The sequence below is a fragment of the Rhinatrema bivittatum genome, chromosome 6, assembly GCF_901001135.1.
Source record: "Rhinatrema bivittatum chromosome 6, aRhiBiv1.1, whole genome shotgun sequence".
Classification (NCBI taxonomy): Eukaryota; Metazoa; Chordata; class Amphibia; order Gymnophiona; family Rhinatrematidae; genus Rhinatrema; species Rhinatrema bivittatum.
Genome location: NC_042620.1, coordinates 107,561,877 through 107,585,240, shown reverse-complemented (window position 1 = coordinate 107,585,240; position 23,364 = coordinate 107,561,877). Strand labels below are relative to the sequence as shown.

Genomic DNA, 23,364 nt, shown 5'->3' with positions numbered 1-23,364 from the left:
TCCTTGGCGCCAATGGTGTCTTCGGCGCCATATGCGTCGCTTGCGACACTGTCGATGCCATCTGCGCTACTTGCACCGTTCCCGGCGTCTTATGCGGACGGTGTTTTGAGGACGGCGCCATCTTTATTAGTAAGGCCAAATCTCTGTTGAGGTCCTTCGGTTGAGGTCCCTGATCCGATGGCCTAGGGCGTCATGGCAAGTCCTTACCTCCAAGCCTGGAGGGGTCGAGGATCCCACGACGCTGCTCTTTTTTGCGATGGAGCCGGTGTTGGCAAGGGGGCCAGGTGAAGAATGAGCCTCCGACGACTCCGATAAACAGAGTAGCTCCCTCATCCGATAGGCCCGTTGTCTTTGGGCCCTAGGGGACATTCGGGTATAAAATTCACAGTCTTTGACTGATTTGGCCCGAGGCATCTGTAACAGTCATGGCCATCCGTGACCGACATTATTTTGCCACATTTACAGGGTTTAAAACCTGATTTCTTAGACATTTCCTGTATAAACAAAAAACACTGAGGAGAAGTCAGCTCCGCGTGCAATCCCACGCGCGGAAAGAACAGACTGAGGAGAATCTGTTACTTTCCTGCATGGGAACACACGTGCAGCCGCAGAGAGCAAAAATCTAGCCTCTGCTTGGTAAAGCTCTGCCTCCTGGACCTGATTGACAGATCCCATGACAGGATGGCTAATTCAGCCCTGCTATCAACAGGAAAATAATTTATTGAACAGATTAAAAATAGTCAGGGAAAAATATTTCTGCAGTGTTTAGGCATTTCTATTAACAATTATATTCTGCCAGTAGCTTGGGTAGTGGGATTTTTAAAGGAAGAAGAAAAATTTTTTTTTTATCAAGACTTAAAATTGCCTGAGCTGTGAAAACAATTGGTATTTCTGAATCTGCCTATACAGTTGACTGAAATTCTTCACGTCATTAAAGCCAGCAAATCTTGTAAAGCCCTGAGACCTGACAGGTTCTCCTATGCCTATTATAAGATTTTAAGAACATGGGGGCCGATGCAATAATTTTCGCAGAAAGCGGGCGCTGACTTTTCAGCACCCGCTTTCTTAATGCACGCATGGCACCTGCAAGAGGGGCACCATTCAATAGGCAAATTAGGGGGATCACGCTAGCAAGGAGGTGCTAGGGTCGCTTGCGTGACCCTAGCACTTCCTTGCTAACGCGACCCTGCGGCGGCTGCCGGTTATGAAGACAGACGCCGGTAAACTCGACATCTGTTTTCGTAACCAGTAATAAAAACAGATGCAGAGTTCACCGGCGGTCTGCTGAGGTTTTTTTTTTTGGTTTTTTTTAACTGAAGTACAGAAAAGCAGATTTTTCTGCTTTTCTGTACTTCTTTCACATGTGCTCAGCTATTAACGCCTGCTCCAAGCAAGCGTTAATATTGGAGCGATTAATGCGCATCTGAGATGCACATTTATTTTTCTGAATGCGGAGTGAATGACTTATAGCCTCATTCACATGCATTTGCATGTGATGAGCGCTCTCTCATTCACTCTGCGTTGGATTTTATTTATTTATTTTTAATTTTTATATACCGGAATTCCTGTATACAATACAAATCAGTCCGGTTTACATGAAACGAAAAGATTGCCCTGGTCTGGGAGGTCAGACCGGGGTTTTTTTTTTACAAAGAACATTGAACAATAACATATAATACATTGAACAATAACATATAATACAATCCTTGAACATTGAACAATAACAATAAATACTTAAATATTTTCATAATTAAATTAAAATTAAGCCAATTAGCATGTTAAATTAAACGTAAAATTAAATTGAAATTTAATTTTGGATAAAATTGTATATTATTAACTGTAATACAAAATATTCCCAATGAGGGTTAAACAGGCGCTAATCCCCCTATTGCATTAGGGCGTGGATTAGCGCTTAGTTAACACACTTCCGACAGTGGATTAAACAGTGCGCTTGTGTGAGCGCACTGTATTGCATCGGCCCCTCAAATAGCTGCTTCTATAGAGAGCTTTTTCCAACAGGCTCTTCAAGATGATTCTTTCCCTTCAGGGTTCAATAAAGCACACAACTGTTTTGGCTAAGGCGGGAAAAGACCCTCTATCACTAGCTTCATACCAACTAATCTCAATATTAAATTGTGAACTGAAAATATTTGCAAAGGTTTTGGCTGACAGATTAAACCTGATTATTCCCTCTTATCTCCAACATTCAGGTGGGATTTGTGAAAGGAAAAGCAGCCTGCTCACACATAGCAAAGCAGACAGACAATGGCAATGCACATATGTAAGGGGTGAAATATCCAAGCAATAGCGATAGGCTTCAATTCTGAAAAAGCCTTCAATAGAGTTTCCTGGTCATATACGTTTTCAGTCTTATGATGTTTTGGCTTCTCTGGAGCAATACTCCAATATTATCACAAATTGTATTCTAAAATCATTCAATTTGTAACTAAGGGGTGTGAGACAGGGCTGCCCTCTATCCCCTTCACTATATACCTTATCAATAGATCTCTTATTGAGGAAAACTGAGAATGATAACATTATTAAAGGCTTCAGTGAGGAAGGGCATGCTTTCAAAATCACGGCTTTTGTGGATGATGTGCTGGTTTTCCTCGAGGATCTGAGAAAGTCACTAGAGAAAGTTCTAGATCACCAAACTCGATTCAGGGTATTTGCGGGATTGAGAATCAAATAACACAAGTCGGAGGTTTTAGATATCCCTGGTACCTTGAGCGGAACTTGGGTTGGGGGACTTTCCTTTACACTGGATAGAAGGTGAAATGAGGTTCTAGAGGATAAAAATTCCATCTGACATCAGCAGAGTATATGAAGTGAATGTGAAACCCCTGCAGAAGAACATGGCAAGCTCCCTTCACAGGTGGCAAGGACTTCCGCTATCTATTACAGGCAGGATACAATTAGTGAAAATGATGGAGGTACCCAAATGGCTATATGTATTACAAATGCTTCTCATTTGGCTCCGCAGAAAAGATGTTACAGAAATAAATAGGAATATCAGAAGTTTTATAAGGAAAAGGGAAAAAGGCTAAAATTCTTTTAGATTTATTGTTGAGACCTTTGGGAAGAGGTGGTTTGACCTGCCCAAACATGCAAATATACAACCTACTGTGTATGGTGAGAGAGTGAGAGAGAGAGTGAGATAATTGGTTGTTTGAAATCTCTTAGGTTTTTACCACATGCACTATTACAAAGTTGGTTGAGTCCATTCTCACTAAATTCCCTAATCCAAATTGAGGGGGGGGGGGGGGGGGGGGGGGGAGGAGAAAAAAAAAAGAGGACATCCCGAGAGAGATTAGGGATCATTTGTTACTTAGGTCCTGTCAGACAGCTTGGTCCTTCATATGCAAATTCTTCCATAGACTAGATAAGACTTCCCCATTCATCTCTATTCAACCGCAGTTTATACCAGGTATGAAAAATCCAGTATTTAACAAAGTTATTCATTTCTTTATATAGGGAACTAATACAATATATAGCTTCCAAGAGCTACAAACCAAATTTTCAATTGTCACAAGTAATTTTTTGCATATCTACAAGTGAAGCACTATGTATCCAATATGCTCCACAGTCACCCAGAGTTGGGTAATCCAGGGCTTCTCAATGAATTTTTAATGGGTAGTGAAAAGGAAGTGCCTTCCTATACTGGGTTTAAACAGAAGGTAGCTAAATGTTCAACCGGGGGGGATGTGTTACTTCAGATTTTCAATAATTGGAACAACTGGTCAAATTTTAACCTAACTATACAGGAATTCAGACAATGCTTTAAAACAATAGATAAAAATCACAGAAAATTTATTGCTGAGAAAAACTGTTTAGATTCCTGTGCCAATCCTACTTGGCCCAGGACAGGGCATTTCGTGCTACGCTTTGTGAATCTTTATGTGCCAGAAATGTGGCCAGGAAGGTTGGTAATTATATGCACGGTTTTTGGCAATGCATTAAAGATCCATACCTTCTGGAAACAGGTGCAAGATTATGTAGAAACTATAATTAAGATGAGTCTGCCTTTCACCCCTAGGATTTGACTGTTTGGGCTCTATGAATTTATCTCAGGCCCTCCCCCCAAGGAGAAAGTTATTTGTGGATAAAGTTACAATAGTGGCAAAGAAAACTATTTTGACTGCTTGGGTCGGGGGATCTGGCACCTAATTTAGGTCAATGGAAAGAGGATGATCAAACTAACTTTTGAAATTCTGTGAAAATAAGACATCTAAAATGGTTTTCTGAGGTTATTACAAATATGACCAGACTATCTAGACCAGAATAATATATTAAATGAGTCAAAATAATTCTCACCATATGTTACAAACACATATACATTCATTTGTTATTACTTCATAGAAAAATACAAAACATAAAATCCAAACACACTCATTCCACATTCACTCCATAAAAATGCTAGTTTCCAAAGGTAATAATTTTACCAGTAACTGCAAGCAACTCTCATGTTATACAGATAAATCAAAAAATACCATTATAACATCAAAATATATCTAAATAAACAAAATATAGACAGCTGCAACACAATGGAGTTCTTAAATTACTAAACAGTAATGTTCATATAACCTCACCGTCCTTTTCATATATTGTGAATGAATAATGATATTCATATGCCCAAAGTTTTATATTAATCCCACTATTCTTTTTCATGTGTCTGCTCCTTTTTTTTTTTTTTTTTTTTTTCGGATGACTGGTGGTATTCACATGCCCGATGTCAATGTTTCCGATGTTTATTCAGAATCCCATATTCAATAGCCAATAGTATTCACATTGAAAATCTACCCCCGAAAACCTCCCCCTGTGCGTGCCGAGCCTATCTTGCATAGGCTCGGCGGCGCACGCAAGTCCTGGGGCTTGAAAAAATGGGCGTTCCGGGGGCGGGGCCTCCGGAACAGCCAGCGGACTGGGGTATGGAGAGCTGGCAGGCGTAACTTCTTCAATAAAGGTCAGGGGGGGTTAGATAGGGGAAGGGAGGGGAAGGTAGGAAAGTTTCCTCCGAGGCCGCTCCGATTTCGGAGCGGCCTTGGAGGGAACAGAGGTAGGCTGCTTGGCTCGGCGCACGCAGGTTGCACAATTGTGTACCCCCCTGCGCGCGCCGACCCTGGATTTTATAACATGCGCGCGCATGTTATAAAATCGGGCATGGATTTGTTCGCGCCGGGTGTTAATCATATTCCAAATTACTTATATATCAGAATACTATAAAACATATATCCAAAGCAAATATATTAGTCATTAAATGCCAGCATCCATTTACTAGCTCAACTTTATCAACATAATCAACTTATGACTCTAGCCAAATACAAAACTATGATCTCATGATTAACCTCAGATATCACCCCACTAAGCTTCCTTTTTTTGAATCTCCACATGATTGCAAACACACACAAAAATCGACTTAATCATTTTCCCCATAATACATCAAAAATTCCTAAAGACTGAAACATCAAAAAAAAAAAAAAGAACAAAAAAACAAAAATAACTCAAACAGCAATCCGATATTACACTCACTTTGAAAGGTTGTTCACATAAATACTTTTCACCATCAGTGTTCCAAAGAAACCAACACCATTCAAGGTTTTCCAGCACTACAAGAAAACACCCCAGTCCATCATACCTACTTATGTTCAACCCCTCCAATCAGCTTCAAGCCATCATTACATGCGACATGCACAGCACCCCTGCCGTATACCACGTACGACTCCTCAAAAGGTATCCAATCAAAATCAAGCCAACAACGCAAAACATACAAAAAAAAAAACCACACTGCACTAAGTAGAGTATGCCGCAGCCCAACAATGTCCAATCACTACAAGATTCCGTTGAACCACCATCAACACCACCCATAAACAAAGACCACCACCATACACTGCATACCATTCTCTCTAGTAAATACCTCACCACAAATCAGACCCCAAATGATTTAAATGTAGACCAAAAAAAACAAACACACCCGCACCAGCACACACACAAACTCAAACAATTACACACCCACATAAAAACCCAAACACTGAATAACTTCCCATAAGATCTTAAAAAAAAAAAAAAAAAAAGACAAAGATTCAAGTTCCCCAAACAAAGCATATGCAAACATTCAACCCTTAACTCATGAAGGTCTCTAATGGTCTCTTCTTCACTATAACAGATGTCATACCACACATTATAACCCAGTATCTAAAGGTATACCAATGAGATATATATTACAACCCCAAAATGCTATTAATCCATATTTCCCATTCTTCAAATGATCATCAATAATGACTCTCCACATCAATACTGTCTGCTGTACTATATGAATCAATGCAAGATCTGATAAATCTCACTCTTCACATAAATGCTGCCCACTTCACTTCATTATTCAATCCAAAAGTAGCCAATGTTTGCCATTTATAAATAAATCTGTTCCCATTGGCGTAATAACTGTGAAACATCCCCCTCCCCATGGTTATCATGTAGTAGTTTTATTACAAAAAATTTAATATCTTCTTGTGTGTGTCTGTGTTCCAATGTGATACTAGAGGGGCATTCTCTCTAATGGTTCGTACACTGCTTTTATGTTCAATAATGTATTGTCTTATTTGTCCTATATAGACAAAAGAGCACGGGTGCACAATAGCATATACGACACACTGGGAAGAACAAGAGAAATGTCCTGGTAAAATGTATGGATATTGTAACTTCTTATAAATAAATTGTTGTATCCTTAACACATTTTGACACACTGAACATTCTCCACAACAATCTTGTCCATATTGTGTCAAATCCCGCATACTGATTGAACGGCTCCTAACATTTATTTTTTAAATTCTGTCCTTTTTTGATGGCAAAAATTGGTTTTTCATCCAATCCTGGCAAAGATCTCAAAATAGGCCAATGTTTCTGTACTATACGCACTCTCACCTCCAATGAGGAATACCATCCTAAATCAATGAAATTCATTCTATTCAGTTATTTGAAGTAGTTATTAATCAGATCAACTTTGGGGTAAGGAGCTAATAGATTATAGATGCAATAGAATGTTAGGTAACCCAGCAAGGTGGAAATCCAATTTTTGATAATAGTATCTATTATGATAATAACAATAACTGATTATTAAAATGCAATATGGTCTCAAAGAATACACAGACAATGGGGTTTGGGGGGAAAAGGGGTAAGAGAAATAAGGAGTCGATGACTTTTGTGCTTAAATATAGTGTTGAAATTGTTTCCAATGATTAGAATGTTCATGCTTATGAGTATTCATTCATGATTTTCTTCTGTATATGGAATGTTTTAAAAATCCAACAAACATGTTGTTTCGGAAAACATCTTACCCAACAGACCTAAAACAGAGGGTATTGTGATAATTTTCTGATTACATGTTTAACAAAAAAAAAATAAAAATTAAAGTGAAAAACAGGATGGCAGCCACTATGCCAACAGCCTAGAATTCCCATAATGCACCAAGGTGAATTACATCACAAAGAACTGTGCTGGAGGAGGTATTTAGCAACACCAGTATTTTTTTTTTTTAAGAAATTAAAAAAAAAAAAAAGTTGACACGTCTAATCTTAACCATTTATATACTATTTTTTGGTAAGTTTAGATCATATTTTACTTTAGAAATTCTGCACTAATGAAAAATAAGAATATGAATGACTAAGATAATCAGTAAGCAACTTGGCAAGTTGCTTGAGCATCTGTTCTACTTGTGTCTGAAAATAAACTTCCAATAATTTGGGTACAGTAAAGGAGAAAAAGCAAAGTAGATGACAGAGCTAGCTACCAAGAAAAAAAAAATACAGAATAAGAAATATCATGATATGGCAAGATTCCTCTCTATGCTTTCTATCATGATAGGAATAGATGGCTCGAGGTATGCACTATTTCATCACTAGAAAACCCTTTCAAAAAGAGGCTGTTAAGCTGACAAGTAAAGAAAGATTGCCTTAAAAAGGAGATTGGAAGCAACAGAATATAAATTTGTAAAATAAAATCAATGGTGTTTTAATATTTTTGGCTGTAAATGCTGTAAATCTGGTTTTTCTCAAATGTTCATATAATACTCACTAGAGCTCAGTCTGCTTTATGGCGCTTCCTTCTTGTGGCCTGCCTGCTAGGTTTCCTTTCCTTGGTTCACCTTGCTGCTGACCATCTTTCATCACCTTACTATAGTTAAAGGACAGGTCTTAGTGTACTTAAATTACAGCATCACTGGTGGATGGTCTACACCTTTTAATTCTTTGTTCTGCATCATCCAACTATGTTCTGTTTGGCACAGATTACCAGTTAACAGTCATAAATTAACAAAATATTTGTAAAGTCTTAATAGTAACTAAACTAAAAACTTAACAAAATATTTTTACCCATAAACCTGTTAAAAAAAAAAAAAAAAAAGGAGTACTTTGCGTTTCTTTCTAAACTTTAAATAACAGATTTGATTTTGTGATAGGTACTATGATCCCATTAGAACTCACATGGACCCCAAATGGAAATAAGTTTAGCGAGAATTCTTCCCAATGTTTTGTAACATCACAACAATCCACGCCTGATCTGAAGACAGATGATTCTCAACCTTTTTTATGCTTAGGCACATTCAGCACTGGATTCATGTTATCATGGCACACCATCACTTCACTTCTCGCCTCTCAATGCCTGACATCCCTCAGGATCACTTTCACCAGGCAAGTGGTGCTCCTTACCTCAGTCTCCTCTGCCAATTTCCAACTGAAGTCAGAACTGCTCGGAGGCCCGAAGTCCCACAAGATGCCCCGGCTCTTGCACGATTCTGACTTTTCAACAGAAAGCCACCAGAGGCAACAGCAAGTAAGGCACACAGCTTGCAGACTCATCCTGCTGGCAGAAGGCAATTGTGCAGGAGACATAGGAAGGGCAGGGGGGACTTTGTTGCCTACAGAGGCAGTGGCAGCTGTGACCAGCTCTTGTCTTCTCTCTATAGGAGACCAACATTTTGTGGCACACTAGTTGGGAACCGCCATCATATACAAAAGTCTAAGGCATTTGCATTTCTGCTATTTGCAGCCAGCAGATTTGCAAGAAAATATAAAGGGCCAGATTTTCAAAGGGGTACTTGTGTACCCCCCAAAAGCCTGCCCAAAGTTCTCCCTGCGCGCGCCGAGCCTATGTTGAGTAGGCTCGGCAGCGCGTGCAAGCCCCAGGACGCGTGTAAGTCACGGGGCTTTCCTGGGGGGGGGGGGTCGCGGCTGCGCGTCATTTGGGGGCGGGGTGGGGCCAAGGCCTCCGAAACGGCTCCCGGGCCTGGGAATTGTGCGCCGGCGGCCGGCCCGGTGCGCGCAAGTTGCGTAACTTGTGCAACAAAAGTGGGGGGGGGGTTAGGTAGGGGAAGGGAGGGGAAGGTGCAGGGGGTGGAAGGAAAGTTCCCTCCGAGGCCGCTCCGATTTCGAAGCAGCCTCGGAGGGAACGGAGGCAGGCTGCGCAGCTCGGCGCGTGCAGGCTGCCGATTTTGCACAGCCTTGCACGCGCCGATCCCAGATTTTAACAGATACACGCGGTTACACGCGTATCTATTAAAATCCCGCATTATCTTGTTTGCGTCTGGTGCACAAATTTGTAAAATCTACCCCAAAATTACTACATATTTAGAAACATCAACTACTACAATATTTAGGAAATTGTTTTATTACTGAAAATCTTGTTAAATGATTGATGTGTGTAGCAATATCAAGTTTGTGACATCACTATAACACGTTCAAAAACAGTGAACTGAATTAAACATTAACTGTTTAATTTTCCTAAATTTAAAATCAGAAGATTTAAAAAAAAAAAAAAAAAAAAAGTTACCCTTTCATGGTGGCCTCACAGCTCAGACTGTAGTGTATGCCGCAATGCAGCGAATTCAGGTTCAAATCCCCCTTTTGGGGCAATTAGGACCTAACATGCTGCAGTAATAGTATGCTCGGGCCCAGGGGCAGGGTGGGAAGAAGAGGGAGAAAAGATAGCAACTGCTACTACTGTGACAACCCCTGCCCACTGAGGAGTAGTCCTGAGGACGTGTCTAAGAGGGCAATGAGCCAAGCCTGCATGCTGTCTGGAGGGGAGCAATACTGATACAAAATGAATCAGTCAAGAAGAAAAACAATTACTCCCAATTCACCACAGGAAAATGTTGAGACTTCAGTCAAAACATGTAATTCACTGTATTAAAAAAAAAAAAGACACAATCACACTCATTAGTGGACTGCTATAAATCTTTAAGTAGAAATAATCTGTCTTTGAGTGCCTGCTACTTTTTTTTGGAGTTTTATTTTAATCCTGCAATTAAAACACACACTTATCGTGAAAGTGTTTGCACATCTTCAATAAATGTGCAGCCCGACACTGTTCCAGTGTTTTGCAGATTTAATGCCAAGATGTGCAAACACTTACTTTCAAGTTAAGTGTGTTTTTAATTGCAGATTAAAAAAAAAAAAAAAAAAAAAGTAGCAAGCACTCAAAGACTGATTTCTACTTAAAGACTTAGCCCCCAAGGAACGTATAGCAGTCCACTAATGAGCGTGATTCAATGTCTCTTAACATATGAAGGTCTTTAGTAGAGCGAATTGTGTTTTGATTGACTGAAGTCTCAACATTTTCCTATGGTTAAGAAGGGAAAAAAAAAAAAGCAACTCTTAACTTAGCATTTAGCCAAATTAGTTGTGAAAGTTATGTTCTTCCCATCATACCAACTGCTGCATGCTAAATAAAGACACGGAGCTTTAATCTTCATTATAGGAAATTCATTAGGTCTGATAGTGATATTTCTGTTCACAAAATAGGGCACATCTTCCTTACCTAAATTTTTATGTAGTTTAATACTAGGCACAAATTGCTTTTCACCAAAAATGTAAAATATTACTTGGCATTGCAGTAACATCAGTATAGTTAATGGTTTGAATGGCTCATAGTTTCATCATTGTATGTCATTTTCTTCTGAAATTTTGTATACAATCAGTTAAATTTAGAGAAAAAAAAAAGTTTGATGGCTTCCAAGATAGATTAGCATGGAAAACACATTGTTTTCATTTTAAGAATTTGTTTCTACTCTAGCTCAAATATCAACACAGATTTAAAAATCAGGTAGGCATTTTTTTATTTTTGTGGATTTGTTTTCACAGTCCCTAAGTTAACAGTTTTGAGAAATTCAGTTTTAAAATTCACCGTCTACATAAACAGAAAAAAAAAAAAAAAAAGTCATACTATTCAGATAAATTTGGATATATTAATATTGTATCTCAGTGTGGACTAATAAAAACACCACAGCCTCAATGAGGTGATGAACAGCAATGCAAATTGCTTATAATACAATATCCATATGCACAGAGGCACTCATTCTTAATGTCACAATATCATTATCATTTTGCCATGGACATAGATGCTAAATAAAAATGTACATGGAGATACAGAATCATCTCTCCCCAATTACAGGATATAGCCATGTGCTTTCACTGATTTGGCTAAACAACTTGAGGGAACCAACATGAATCTAAACCATCCAGCCAGGGTAGCAGGGGTGAGCCAATACCCTGTATTTTGACATAGCGAAGAGTGGCAATATAGATGAGGTAAGGGATTGGTAATCTCAAACCAAAAAAGTTTTGAAATTCATGTAGTTTTACAAAATTAGATGATTAGCCCAATTTTAAATGGCCGGCGCTCATAAAAAAAATAAAAATAAAAAAAAATAAAAAACACAGGGGTTACGTACATGGTCAGGCCTTGCGCACACCATACACGTTTTAAAAGGAGCCTGGCCACACGCGTAACCCTCATTACACACACACAAACACACACACACGAGCTGGGCCGAAGAAAAGGGGTGGCCGGTATAGTGGCCATTTGCCACTCTGCCAGCGCATGCAACTTATGCCAGCTCAGGAGCTGGCATAAAGTTCGAAAACAAAAGGAGAAAAAAAAAAAGGTAGGGTGGTAGGTAAGTTCCCTCCCAGTAAGCTCCTTAACAGGAACAGATTGGGAGGGAACTGGGGGAGGCCCGAACTTGTCGCCGCACGTAAATTGCCTTTTTCAAACCACCCCCCCCCCCCCTTTTGCATGCGCTGCCCTGGGTTTTATAACATGCACGTGTATATTTTTAAAGTCTACCCCTATGGTTCTAACAAACCAAAATCAGAAAGTTATAATTTATGGCTGGTCTGCCAACCAAAATTCACACATGCTTACCTATTACATCATTAACCTATTACATAATTAATTAATATTCAATTTCACCACTATGTGAAACACAGAAACCTAGAATTTTTTTCTATTAAAAATGTAACAGAGGAAAAATTCTAGAACTCCTTGGGGAAAGGTATGAAGGGAAAAAAGCCAAGGTAGGGAAGAGCCACAGGATAGCAAAGGCCCCATCTAAAAGACATTGGAGAGGGAGAAACTCTTTGGAGTTTCATCTCACTTGTTTCTCCTCTCTCCTGTGCATCTTAGTAGACTTTTTAATCTTAACATCCAGCAGAGGAGTGCAACTGATCCCCTTCAGCAGGAGAACCGTTAATAACTTTTTTGTAACTAGTTTTTAAATGTTGTCCTTTTAGAGTAGTGTACAAACCACCCACTGGAAAAAAAAAAAAAAAAAAGCTCCAAAGTGGTCTCTGTAGATGAAACACTGAGAGGGTTCAAATTTGCCCCAAGCAATTTAATCTCATTTTCCTTAGGGAGTATATCTGCACCCCTGAACATTTCAAGGTCTAATGATTTGATTCTCCAGAATCTGATTTAGACGATATTATTTATGAGGTCATTGGCCCAGGTTACATAATAAAATTCACCAAGATCAAATCACCATGCCTTGAAAAATGACTTCAATAGCTGTGAATAGCATCAATACAGCAATAACTATACAGATACACTGCCAAGGCAATATTTCTCCAGAGTGTTATGTAACATTCAGAGCCATGATTTCCTAGAACAGATTTTTCAAAATGCTGCTGCAATTATATGGCAAATTTGCATAATTTTGCATAAAAATTCACACCAAACTGTGCAAAAAGGTTATTTTTGCAAACAATTCAGTTTGTTTAATTATTTAAAGTAGCTACAAATACAAAATTCAATCTATCAAGTAAAGACATGTTACAAACTTGTGATTTTAAAATGTTTTTTGTTTTGAATTGAAATATAAGGATGTTGCATTGTATTTTCTTGAGAAAGTCCTCGTTTCCAAGTATATGAGATTATGTATGCAGACCACGTCATCAGCAATAGTAGTTTGTCATTCTGTTAATTACACAGAAACAAATGTGCACATATTAGACATGATAAAGGCACAAAAGGGGGTTGAATTAACACAAAAATGTGAAACTTCTCAGCAGTAGTGCTAGTCAAAGCTTCTATTAAATTTAAAATTAATGCCTTCTCTGCCAGCTGTGGGACACCAGCAGTTGCAAACTTCCAAAATACATATCCAAGTCTTTGTATCTGGTTTATAGTTGACCACATCTTTGAGGAATCAAAGATTCTGACAGTTTCCTCTGCACACTCCAACTTCAACCCTCCCCTCTTGTTCACTTCAGGGTTGGAAGAAGGGGAATAGGGAACAAGCAGGGCCGAGGGAAGCACTAGGTGAGAGCCAGGCCTGTTCTAGGGCGCAGACCATTAGGAGGCGCGAGCCATGTGGGGCTGCGAGCGGCGGCAAAGAGGAGTGGAGATTCGGCGGGCCGCATGCTGCTCGCGGCCCAGAAAACAGAGAGATAGAACTCAGGGACGCAAGGCAGAAGCTGCCTGGGACGCCTAATCCCCTTGCACTGGCCCTGGGAACAAGAGAAGGAAAGGATTCCCTCCAGGCTGTTTGGAAGATGAAGGGCTGGAGCATAGAAAGAGTTGAGATTGGAGGCAGGCAGGTATTGTGTTGCTTTCTTCAAAAGATTGAATTAAGAGGCAGAAATGCTTCAGAAAATGTTGATTATTAGCATTGTAATCTGCCTTGAGAGACCTGCTCTGATATAGGCAGAATATACAAATTTTAAAATAAATGTATCCTTTGCCCTAGCAACAATCATTATCACCTGGAAAGGAAAGACATCATGGAACCACTTGAAGAGTTTAAGAATTTTATGTCTTTATATTCTCTTGCCCTTTAAAAAGAAAAAAAAAATAGTTCTTCTGTCAGCAACTAGCATCTCATTTTCTGGGAGTAATGAAGAACCAGAGAGAACACAAGCAAACAGGAGATCAGAAGATCATCAGAGAAGCATGATAGATGTTGCTTCAACAGTAAGTACTTCTGACTGGATTGCTAATCTTGCTTATTCCATTATAAAGCTTTAGCAAGTCTGACAGACCTTTTCCTCGAGTGGAAGACCTTCCATGCCCTGATGCCCTATTGCAAAACTTGTCAAGCCTAGCAGACCCACTGGTGATGTTCAGGAAACATACTTCTAGGTGATGCATTTTATTGTACAACTGTGCTATCTTTTTGTTTTCTTTGGTATAGAATGTCAAGGAAGTAAAAACTTACATTATGGAGGAAGTGGTTGCACAGCTGACATGCAGTGAAGGACTCATGCATCTCTGAAAATGAAATGCATGAGAATATAACATTTGTTCCCAAGGAAGCACAGTGCTCTGAGCCATAAGACCACCTATCCTTTGAAAGTGCATTCAGCAGCAATGAAAAAGGAATTGCCAGGGCTTTAGGGGATCCCAACACTTTAGTCAGTCCTGGGGGAATTCTACGCTACTGTGGAGCGCAGAATTCCCCAAGTTCTGCACAGAAAATAGTGGAGGAGACCCCGGTATGCCGCGAACAGAGCGCACGAAGATGAAAGCCCACATGTGCCACGAGATGCACTCCGTTCGCAGAAAAGATGAAGGCCCAGAACATAGTTCACTGCGAAGATGGAAGGCCTCTGTGTGCCGCAAACAGAGTGTGCTCTGCTCGTGGCGAAGATAAAGGCCCCAGTGAGAAAGAATGTGTGTGTGTGTGTGTGTGTGTGTGTGTGTGTGTGTGTGTGTGTGTGTGTGAGAGAAAGCGAGCGCGCACGCATGGAAGGTAAGAGAGCAGGGGGGGGGTTGAGAGAGAGAGAGAGAGACCTATATGAGGAGATTATGAAGGAGTGTATGTGTGTGTGAGAGATTGGGAGCTCGTATGTATGTGAGGATGCTAGCCTGTGTAAAGGGATTATGCATGTGTGAGTCAGAGCCTGTGTGAAGGGGTGCGTGAGAGAGAGACCTAGGTAGCTTGTGTAAGGATGTATGTGTGACAGAGAAAGGGAGCTTGTGTGGGTGTGTATGCAAGAGAGGGCCCAGTATAAGGGGATGTGTGTGCATGAGAAAGTGAGGGAGCCTGTAGGAGGGTGTGTGTATATGTATTAGAGAGAGGGAGCATGTGTGTGAGAGGAGGGACAGAGGGAGCCTGTGTGAGGGGCAGTACTGAGAACGGGGCCAAACTCTGGGACTGGCAATAGAGTGGAAAGGGTTGATCCTAGAGGTGGAGAGGAGAAATACTGGCAAGTGGAGGAGTTGGGGCCTGAGAGGGCAACGTGGCCAGGGGAGTAGGGAGAGCGAGTGGAAGGGATACTCTTACAGTGAATTTCTAGGGAAATTCTACATCTTTAAGTAATAAACTTTTTTCTGTATTAATTTAAAATGTAATTAGACTGTCATGTAAATTGTGTTATTTTGAATATAAAGTTTGCAGAATTTTAAGGTTTTGTGCGCAGAATTCCCCCAGGAGTAAACACTTGTAGCAGGACAAGCAAGTGGCATATCACATAGCCACCATGGTAGAACAGGTAGACAACAGAGAGACAGAGAATAATCAAAACAAAGACAACTGTTGACATCACAGATGCTGCCACTAGGAGAGGAAGAAATGGGAGGCTGTAGCAGAAAAAGCCACAAGAAGGGCAGCACACCTGAAATCCAGCGACAAACAACTGAAACACCAACTTATTTCTTACAACAGAGGTGTTATTAATTGTGGGAGAGATGAACAGAGAAGTCTAACATCACATCAGAATGTGGAATGAGACAAATCCTGACAACTTAAGAATGGAAAAAGTTTCACAACACTGAGATGAAGGCTTTTTGAATGACTTGCCTCATGGCAGTTGCAAAGTTCTGAAGCAGTTATGGTCTGAACACGCTGGACATTCCTACTTTAGAGCCACAATAAACCTTCAAAAATTTCAGGAAATCATAATATTCCTATGCTTTGACAACAAAACATGAAATCAGAGAAGGGCTAAGGATAAACTTGCAGCCTTCTGTATGGCTTTTCTGTGTAGCAACTGAAAAGTATTATGTACCAGAGATACACATCACAGTGGATGAGCAGCTGGTGGGCTCCAAGGGTCACTAACCATTCAGACAGTACATGGCCAATAAACCATCCAAGTATTAGAAATCAACACCCAAGAAAAAAGGACCTCGGAGTCCTTGTGGACAATACTTTGAAATCCTCAGTGGTCAAAAAAGAAAAAAACAATGTTTGGAATTATTTGGAGAAGAACAGAGAAAACTGAGAATATCATAATGCCTCTGAATTGATCCATGGTGTGACCCCCACCCTTGAGCATTCCAGGAAATTCTGGTCACCTCATCAAAATAAATAAATAAATTAAATAAATAAATAAATGGGCTAAAATGTACAGAGAAGAGCAACAAAAATGATAAAAAGGGGATGAACAGCTACCTTATGAAGAAAGGCTAAACAGGTTACGGCTCTTCAGCTTGGAAAAAAAACAAGTCGAAAAACAGAGGATTTGATAAATTTTTATAAAAATCATGAATGAGGTGGAATAGGGGGGATGGTTATTTACCCTTTCAAATAATACTAAAACAAGGGTACACTCCATGAAACTAATAACCAACAGAATTAAAACAAATCATATAAAGTATTTTTTCAAATCAGTGCACAATTAAGCTCTGGAATTTGTCATCAGATGGCATGGTAAAAGCAACTAACAGAAGGGTTTAAAAGACGTTTGGAAAACTCCTGCAGAAAAAAAAAAAAAGTCCATAATCCGTTATTAGGCAGGTAGACTTGTGCTTATCCCTGGAAGTGAGAAACAAGAAATAGATTTACTTTTTGGGATCTAACGAATACTTGTGACCAGAATTGGCCAATGTCAAGAGAAAGAATGCTTTGCTTGATGGACCTTGGTTTGACCCAATATAGCACATACAAGAATTGTAGGATGTTGCACCTTCTGCCCTAGTACAACAGATTGCAAATCATGAATGTAATGTGAAGAATGCCATCGATTTGCCTATGCAGAACACATGAATATTAAAACCGAGTGGTGAATGTCTGAAATGGGGAAAAAAAAAAAAAAAAAGCCAAGCTATGCTGTTACTTGTTTTTCCTATAATTTTTTTTTTTGTAATAAATTTACAAAGATTACAATCAAGAACTTGCAATACAATCAAGGACTTGCAACAAAATCAGCAACAGTACAATGAATTAAATTACTGCTTACCCTCCTTAAAGCCCTCAAAAGGAAGAAGATTAACAGAAAAAAAAAAAAAGGGGAGGGGGAGATTAACATACACATGAAAAAAAAAACAAAAAACCAAACACACAGAAAAGGAATAAAACTCATAGCCATCATAGCAAAATACACCAGTGACCTTCTAGATTATACAGAGCAGATTATTATTCTGCAATCTTTTGCTCAAGAAATTGTCTGAAATGTTTTGGGTCAAAAAACACACACACTGAACATTAGAAAATGTAAGCACTTAGACAGTGCAAAAACTTCCCCATCCAAGGTGGTCACCTCTTGCTGCATCTGCAGGAACAGATTCCATCTGTACTCTATTTGCTTACATATGTCAGGAAAAATTTATTTTTATATGTTACAGATAGTGTTTTCTTGTTTATTTGAAGCTGTTTCTGGTTTGTTATTGGGTATGTGGGAGTAGGGTGTATTTGTACCTCTTAAAAAACATCAACATCGCTCTGGGGGGGCTTCAAATGCACCCCTTAATGCTAATAAATGTGTTGTAAAAGCAGAACTATGGGATAAAGTTAAAAATAAGCAGCCTTGTCTTCGTAAAATGATGCACAACGTTTATGCAAAAAATATACATTTTATGAAATTAAATAAGCAGGAGACCCAGCAGTAAAGATAAAAAGGAAACAAAGCCAACAAGCAACTTCATATTTTGAACAATGTAGTTAATACCGCTGTTCTAAAGAAGGCACTTCAGAAATATTTACCATTTGTGTAGTTTGTCAGTAAACAGACTTTATATCTTTATTACCTATATTATAATTTTATTTTTATAATCTGTACACCACTCAGAGCTATATTTGATATAACAGTATAAAAAACTCGAGAAATTGATAAAATCTATATTTGAAAACATATTTCGAATGAACTCCACGAGCAAACTAAGAATCTGAGGAGCAAAACATAAAAACGAAATTTAACATTAAATGGAATCGTGGACGTGATTCAACTAACAGCTGTCAGAGCGCCCGAATGACAACAGGAAGCACAAGTGGCTTCACAACAGGTCTTAATCCTTCCACTTCTGTGAAGATCAGTAACTAACCAAGGCTGTAACCATACACAGTATTTTTCTACTTTCATTATTTAATTGTGAGACGTTCTGATACAATGTTATCTGTCAACTGCTTTTATTTTCAACTTCTTATAATTCCCTCCTCTTCTCTTTAATATTAACAGCAAAGTGCACACTCAAATTGGTGCTTTGTTCAGATATGTTCTTTCCTCACACTTCGTCAACACAAATTAGACCACATTAGCCTCGACAGCTTTAGCTCTAATGATCGTGTAGGTAAAACTAAATACCTGGGGCTCCTCTTGGCACAATGTAGTCACTGAGCTTTCACAGCCTCAGAAAAAAGCAACTATAATGTACAAGAAAAGTAATGCTTTACTGCAGCCAGCAACAACTTTATCGCAAATATTATTTATATCCTGTGCAAAATTCACTCTAAGCTACGACACGATCTCTTCATGACTTACTCAATATTTTCCCACAGCCGAAAAATGAGAAAACATTTTAGTGCATAAGGACCTAATTAGATATGCAAATCAAAAAATGAGCTACCCAAAGGAAGATGTCCTAATTATCCCCCTAACCCCGCCACCGCATTTTAAATCGTTGGGAATAAGGTTTCGTCCATCTGATCCTAAATTATTTCTTTGCAATTTGGGACGAAAAATTCACCTGACCCACCTGGGATCCCACTTTATTAGAATGGCAGGAGCCAGGCAGATGGCAAAGTTTGTGCCCAGGTTATTAATAGCTGCTGAGTCCGAGTCTGTCTCCTGTCACCGAGACTAAGGCAGGCCAGAGGCCGGCGGCACCTGCACACACACAAATGGGGTCAGCAGAAAGGTCACTGCCCTTGCCCAGGACTCACTCACCCGCTCTCTCGCATGACATTGCTGTCCCCACAGTCACAGGCGCCCCCGGCCTGGCTACGGAACATGTTGAAGTCGTGGCCGGCATGGTCGCCCAGGTTGAAGCACTCGGCGCACAGAGACATGCAGGGCGAGATGCCGCACGTCCGACAGCGGTAGGCCACGAAGTTAGCCGTCCAGACGAGGCCACAGAGGGTGGCGTGGTCGTACGAGCGCACCATCTGGCAGAAGTCCTCGAAGCTTTCGCCGCCAGCCAGCAGCCACCGGCACCAGTCCAGGGCTTCGGCATCGCCCACCGGCCTGTCGGCGCCCAGTACGCTATCCAACAGCTCACTCAGCTGCCTAACCCCTTGGCTGTTGTCTGGCCGGCCCAGTTCAGCTTTCAGGCGGGCAGCAGTGGTTTTCTTATCCCGGCTCCGCAGCGGCGACTCCGCCGCCGCCATGATGAGATCTCAAATTTGCTCTCCTAGCTTTACTTTTGTTGTGTTCCATAAGCGGTCTCGCGCCTTCTCGCGAGAGCGCCCCTCCCGCCGCCAGCTGTCACTCCGCCGCGCGCTCCACCTGGACCAGGGCGGGAAGCTTCGAGCGCCGTCTGTTGCGGGGCAGCGGGGAAGCCCGCGCGTGCACGCAGATGACACAGCAGCAGGAGCCGCGGCAAGGGCGCGCGCGCCCGTCATAGGCAGGGTGAAAGCGTGTGGTAGCATAACACTTTTACCCTTGGAATTGGCTGAGCTCTCCTGATTGGTTGCCAGGATTCCAAAAAGCAGATTTATTTATTTATTTATTTATTTATTTCGAGGTTTGGCAAGCGTAAATCACAGTGATGACTTCACAAAGCTAAATCGTGATGTCATGCCGGCTGCAGCTAAGGCTGAGTGTCGGGGAATGGGATCAGTGAAAAAATAAAAAGGAGGGGGAAGGAAAACAAAAGCTTTTTTAATGTGAAAAATAAGTTTTGCTAATGTTACATTTAGACACAAGCAATAAAACAATTAATGGACAACAGGATGTATATAGCTCTTATTGTAATCGTGTCCTAGGGATGTTGTACTCCCAAAAATGAAACAGCTTTAAGCATATTACTTTACACCCGTGCTAACTTCAGTCCTTCATGGGCAGTTGGGCACTGAGTTAGTCCTAATTTTTTAACTACAGGTATTCTGATATTTGAACTTATTCATGTTGGATTGAGAAATCAGGGTGACAGGTCCTCCTCTCTCCCCTTCTCCACTCCTTCCCCCACCCCAATGCTAACGGCAGAAGTATGAAAAAGAGAATCATTGGTTTAAAAATAACATCGGAGTTAGTTATTAAGCCTATGCTGGTAGGAAGAATTTTATAATAGTACACCCAAGTAAACTAGTACAATCAAGTATGCAGTATCTGTAAGACATTTACTGCTGGTATGCTGCCAACTTACAGTAAAGATACAGAGTTGAGCTTACAGGCATTGCCCACGGGGCTAGTGCCCCCATTTTATTGGCCACTGCCAAGAATCTCAGGCAGCAGAAAAGTTGTTCTGCTTGCTGCCCCAGTGTCCCCCTTCACAGGCATCATGCGGGAAGGAGGGGAGGGAGTGAGACTGGAGTGGCCACAACATAGAGCAGAGTTAAGAAGAGCTACTCTGCTCTCTACTTCAGCCCCTCCTCTCCTGTCATTTTCTCCCTTCTCCTGGTCTCTGTAAGGAAAAGGAGGAGAGGGGTTGAGCTGGGAGCAAACAGCAGAGACTAGAACTACTTTGTTCCCTAGTTTAACCTCTGGTAATAAGGGAATGCATGCCTGGCCTGTAGGAAAGCTGGTAAATATTGAAAAGTTGAGGAAGGGGTTGAAAGCAGGGGTGAACATGAGAAGATGAACACTGTCTCCTTCCCCACATCCCTGGAGTAAGCAGTACAAACTTGGGCTGTCTGGCAGGGGTTGGGAGAAGAGTGAGAGAGAGAGAAACACACACACACACACACACACACACACACACACTCATATACATCCTTTCAGCCAAAGTAGTACTGATTTCTTTTAATGTATAAATGTATATTTCTTGAAGAGGATGTTGGGGAGGTACCCGTAATGGAGAAGGTTTTCATGGGTAATGATTCAGATGGACTGAATCAAATCACGGTGAACCTAGAAGATGTGGTAGGCCTGATTGACAAACTGAAGAGTAGTAAATCACCTGGACCGGATGGTATACACCCCAGAGTTCTGAAGGAACTAAAAAATGAAATTTCAGACCTATTAGTAAAAATTTGTAACTTATCATTAAAATCATCCATTGTACCTGAAGACTGGAGGATAGCAAATGTAACCCCAATATTTAAAAAGGGCTCCAGGGGCGATCCGGGAAACTACAGACCGGTTAGCCTGACTTCAGTGCCAGGAAAAATAGTGGAAAGTGTTCTAAACATCAAAATCACAGAACATATAGAAAAACATGGTTTAATGGAACAAAGTCAGCATGGCTTTACCCAGGGCAAGTCTTGCCTCACAAATCTGCTTCACTTTTTTGAAGGAGTTAATAAACATGTGGATAAAGGTGAACCGGTAGATATAGTATACTTGGATTTTCAGAAGGCGTTTGACAAAGTTCCTCATGAGAGGCTTCTAGGAAAAGTAAAAAGTCATGGGATAGGTGGCGATGTCCTTTCGTGGATTGCAAACTGGCTAAAAGACAGGAAACAGAGAGTAGGATTAAATGGGCAATTTTCTCAGTGGAAGGGAGTGGACAGTGGAGTGCCTCAGGGATCTGTATTGGGACCCTTACTGTTCAATATATTTATAAATGATCTGGAAAGAAATACGACGAGTGAGATAATCAAATTTGCAGATGACACAAAATTGTGCAGAGTAGTTAAATCACAAGCAGATTGTGATAAATTGCAGGAAGACCTTGTGAGACTGGAAAATTGGGCATCCAAATGGCAGATGAAATTTAATGTGGAAAAGTGCAAGGTGATGCATATAGGGAAAAATAACCCATGCTATAATTACACGATGTTGGGTTCCATATTAGGTGCTACAACCCAAGAAAGAGATCTAGGTGTCATAGTGGATAACACATTGAAATCGTCGGTTCAGTGTGCTGCAGCAGTCAAAAAAGCAAACAGAATGTTGGGAATTATTAGAAAAGGAATGATGAATAAAACGGAAAATGTCATAATGCCTCTGTATCGCTCCATGGTGAGACCGCACCTTGAATACTGTGTACAATTCTGGTCGCCGCATCTCAAAAAAGATATAATTGCGATGGAGAAGGTACAGAGAAGGGCTACCAAAATGATAAGGGGAATGGAACAACTCCCCTATGAGGAAAGACTAAAGAGATTAGGACTTTTCAGCTTGGAGAAGAGACGACTGAGGGGGGATATGATAGAGGTGTTTAAAATCATGAGAGGTCTAGAACGGGTAGATGTGAATCGGTTATTTACTCTTTCAGATAGTAGAAGGACTAGGGGACACTCCATGAAGTTAGCATGGGGCACATTTAAAACTAATCGGAGAAAGTTCTTTTTTACTCAACGCACAATTAAACTCTGGAATTTGTTGCCAGAGAATGTGGTTCGTGCAGGTAGTATAGCTGTGTTTAAAAAAGGATTGGATAAGTTCTTGGAGGAGAAGTCCATTACCTGCTATTAGGTTCACTTAGAGAATAGCCACTGCCATTAGCAATGGTTACATGGAATAGACTTAGTTTTTGGGTACTTGCCAGGTTCTTATGGCCTGGATTGGCCACTGTTGGAAACAGGATGCTGGGCTTGATGGACCCTTGGTCTGACCCAGTATGGCATTTTCTTATGTTCTTATGTTCTTATGATTTACCTGTGAACCGGAGTGATATGTATTTTATACAGGAACTTCCGGTATATAAAAACCAAAAATAAATAAATAATAAATTTATTTTTTTGGTATCTACCCCCAAATAATACAGATAATATATTCCTCAGGCACTGTGACATGATTTCTGAGTCATATATTTGTGTTTGTATAGCTTTAGATA

General features: G+C 40.4%; 1 protein-coding gene across 8 annotated transcripts in view; it reads right to left on the bottom strand.

Annotated features, from left to right (window-relative positions):
• Window positions 1-19,883, bottom strand: part of UBR3 (ubiquitin protein ligase E3 component n-recognin 3) — a 672,099-nt gene extending 652,216 nt beyond the window's left edge. For 6 of the 8 annotated variants that reach the window (XM_029605729.1, XM_029605732.1, XM_029605733.1 and 3 more), the window contains exon 1: window positions 19,374-19,883. In XM_029605729.1, the coding sequence (XP_029461589.1) occupies window positions 19,374-19,813 (440 nt within the window). In that variant the 5' untranslated portion in view covers window positions 19,814-19,883. The remainder of the gene's footprint in view (window positions 1-19,373) is intronic. The other 2 variants (XM_029605735.1, XM_029605736.1) reach the window with 1 other exon arrangement.
• Between the last annotated feature and the right edge of the window lie 3,481 nt (window positions 19,884-23,364).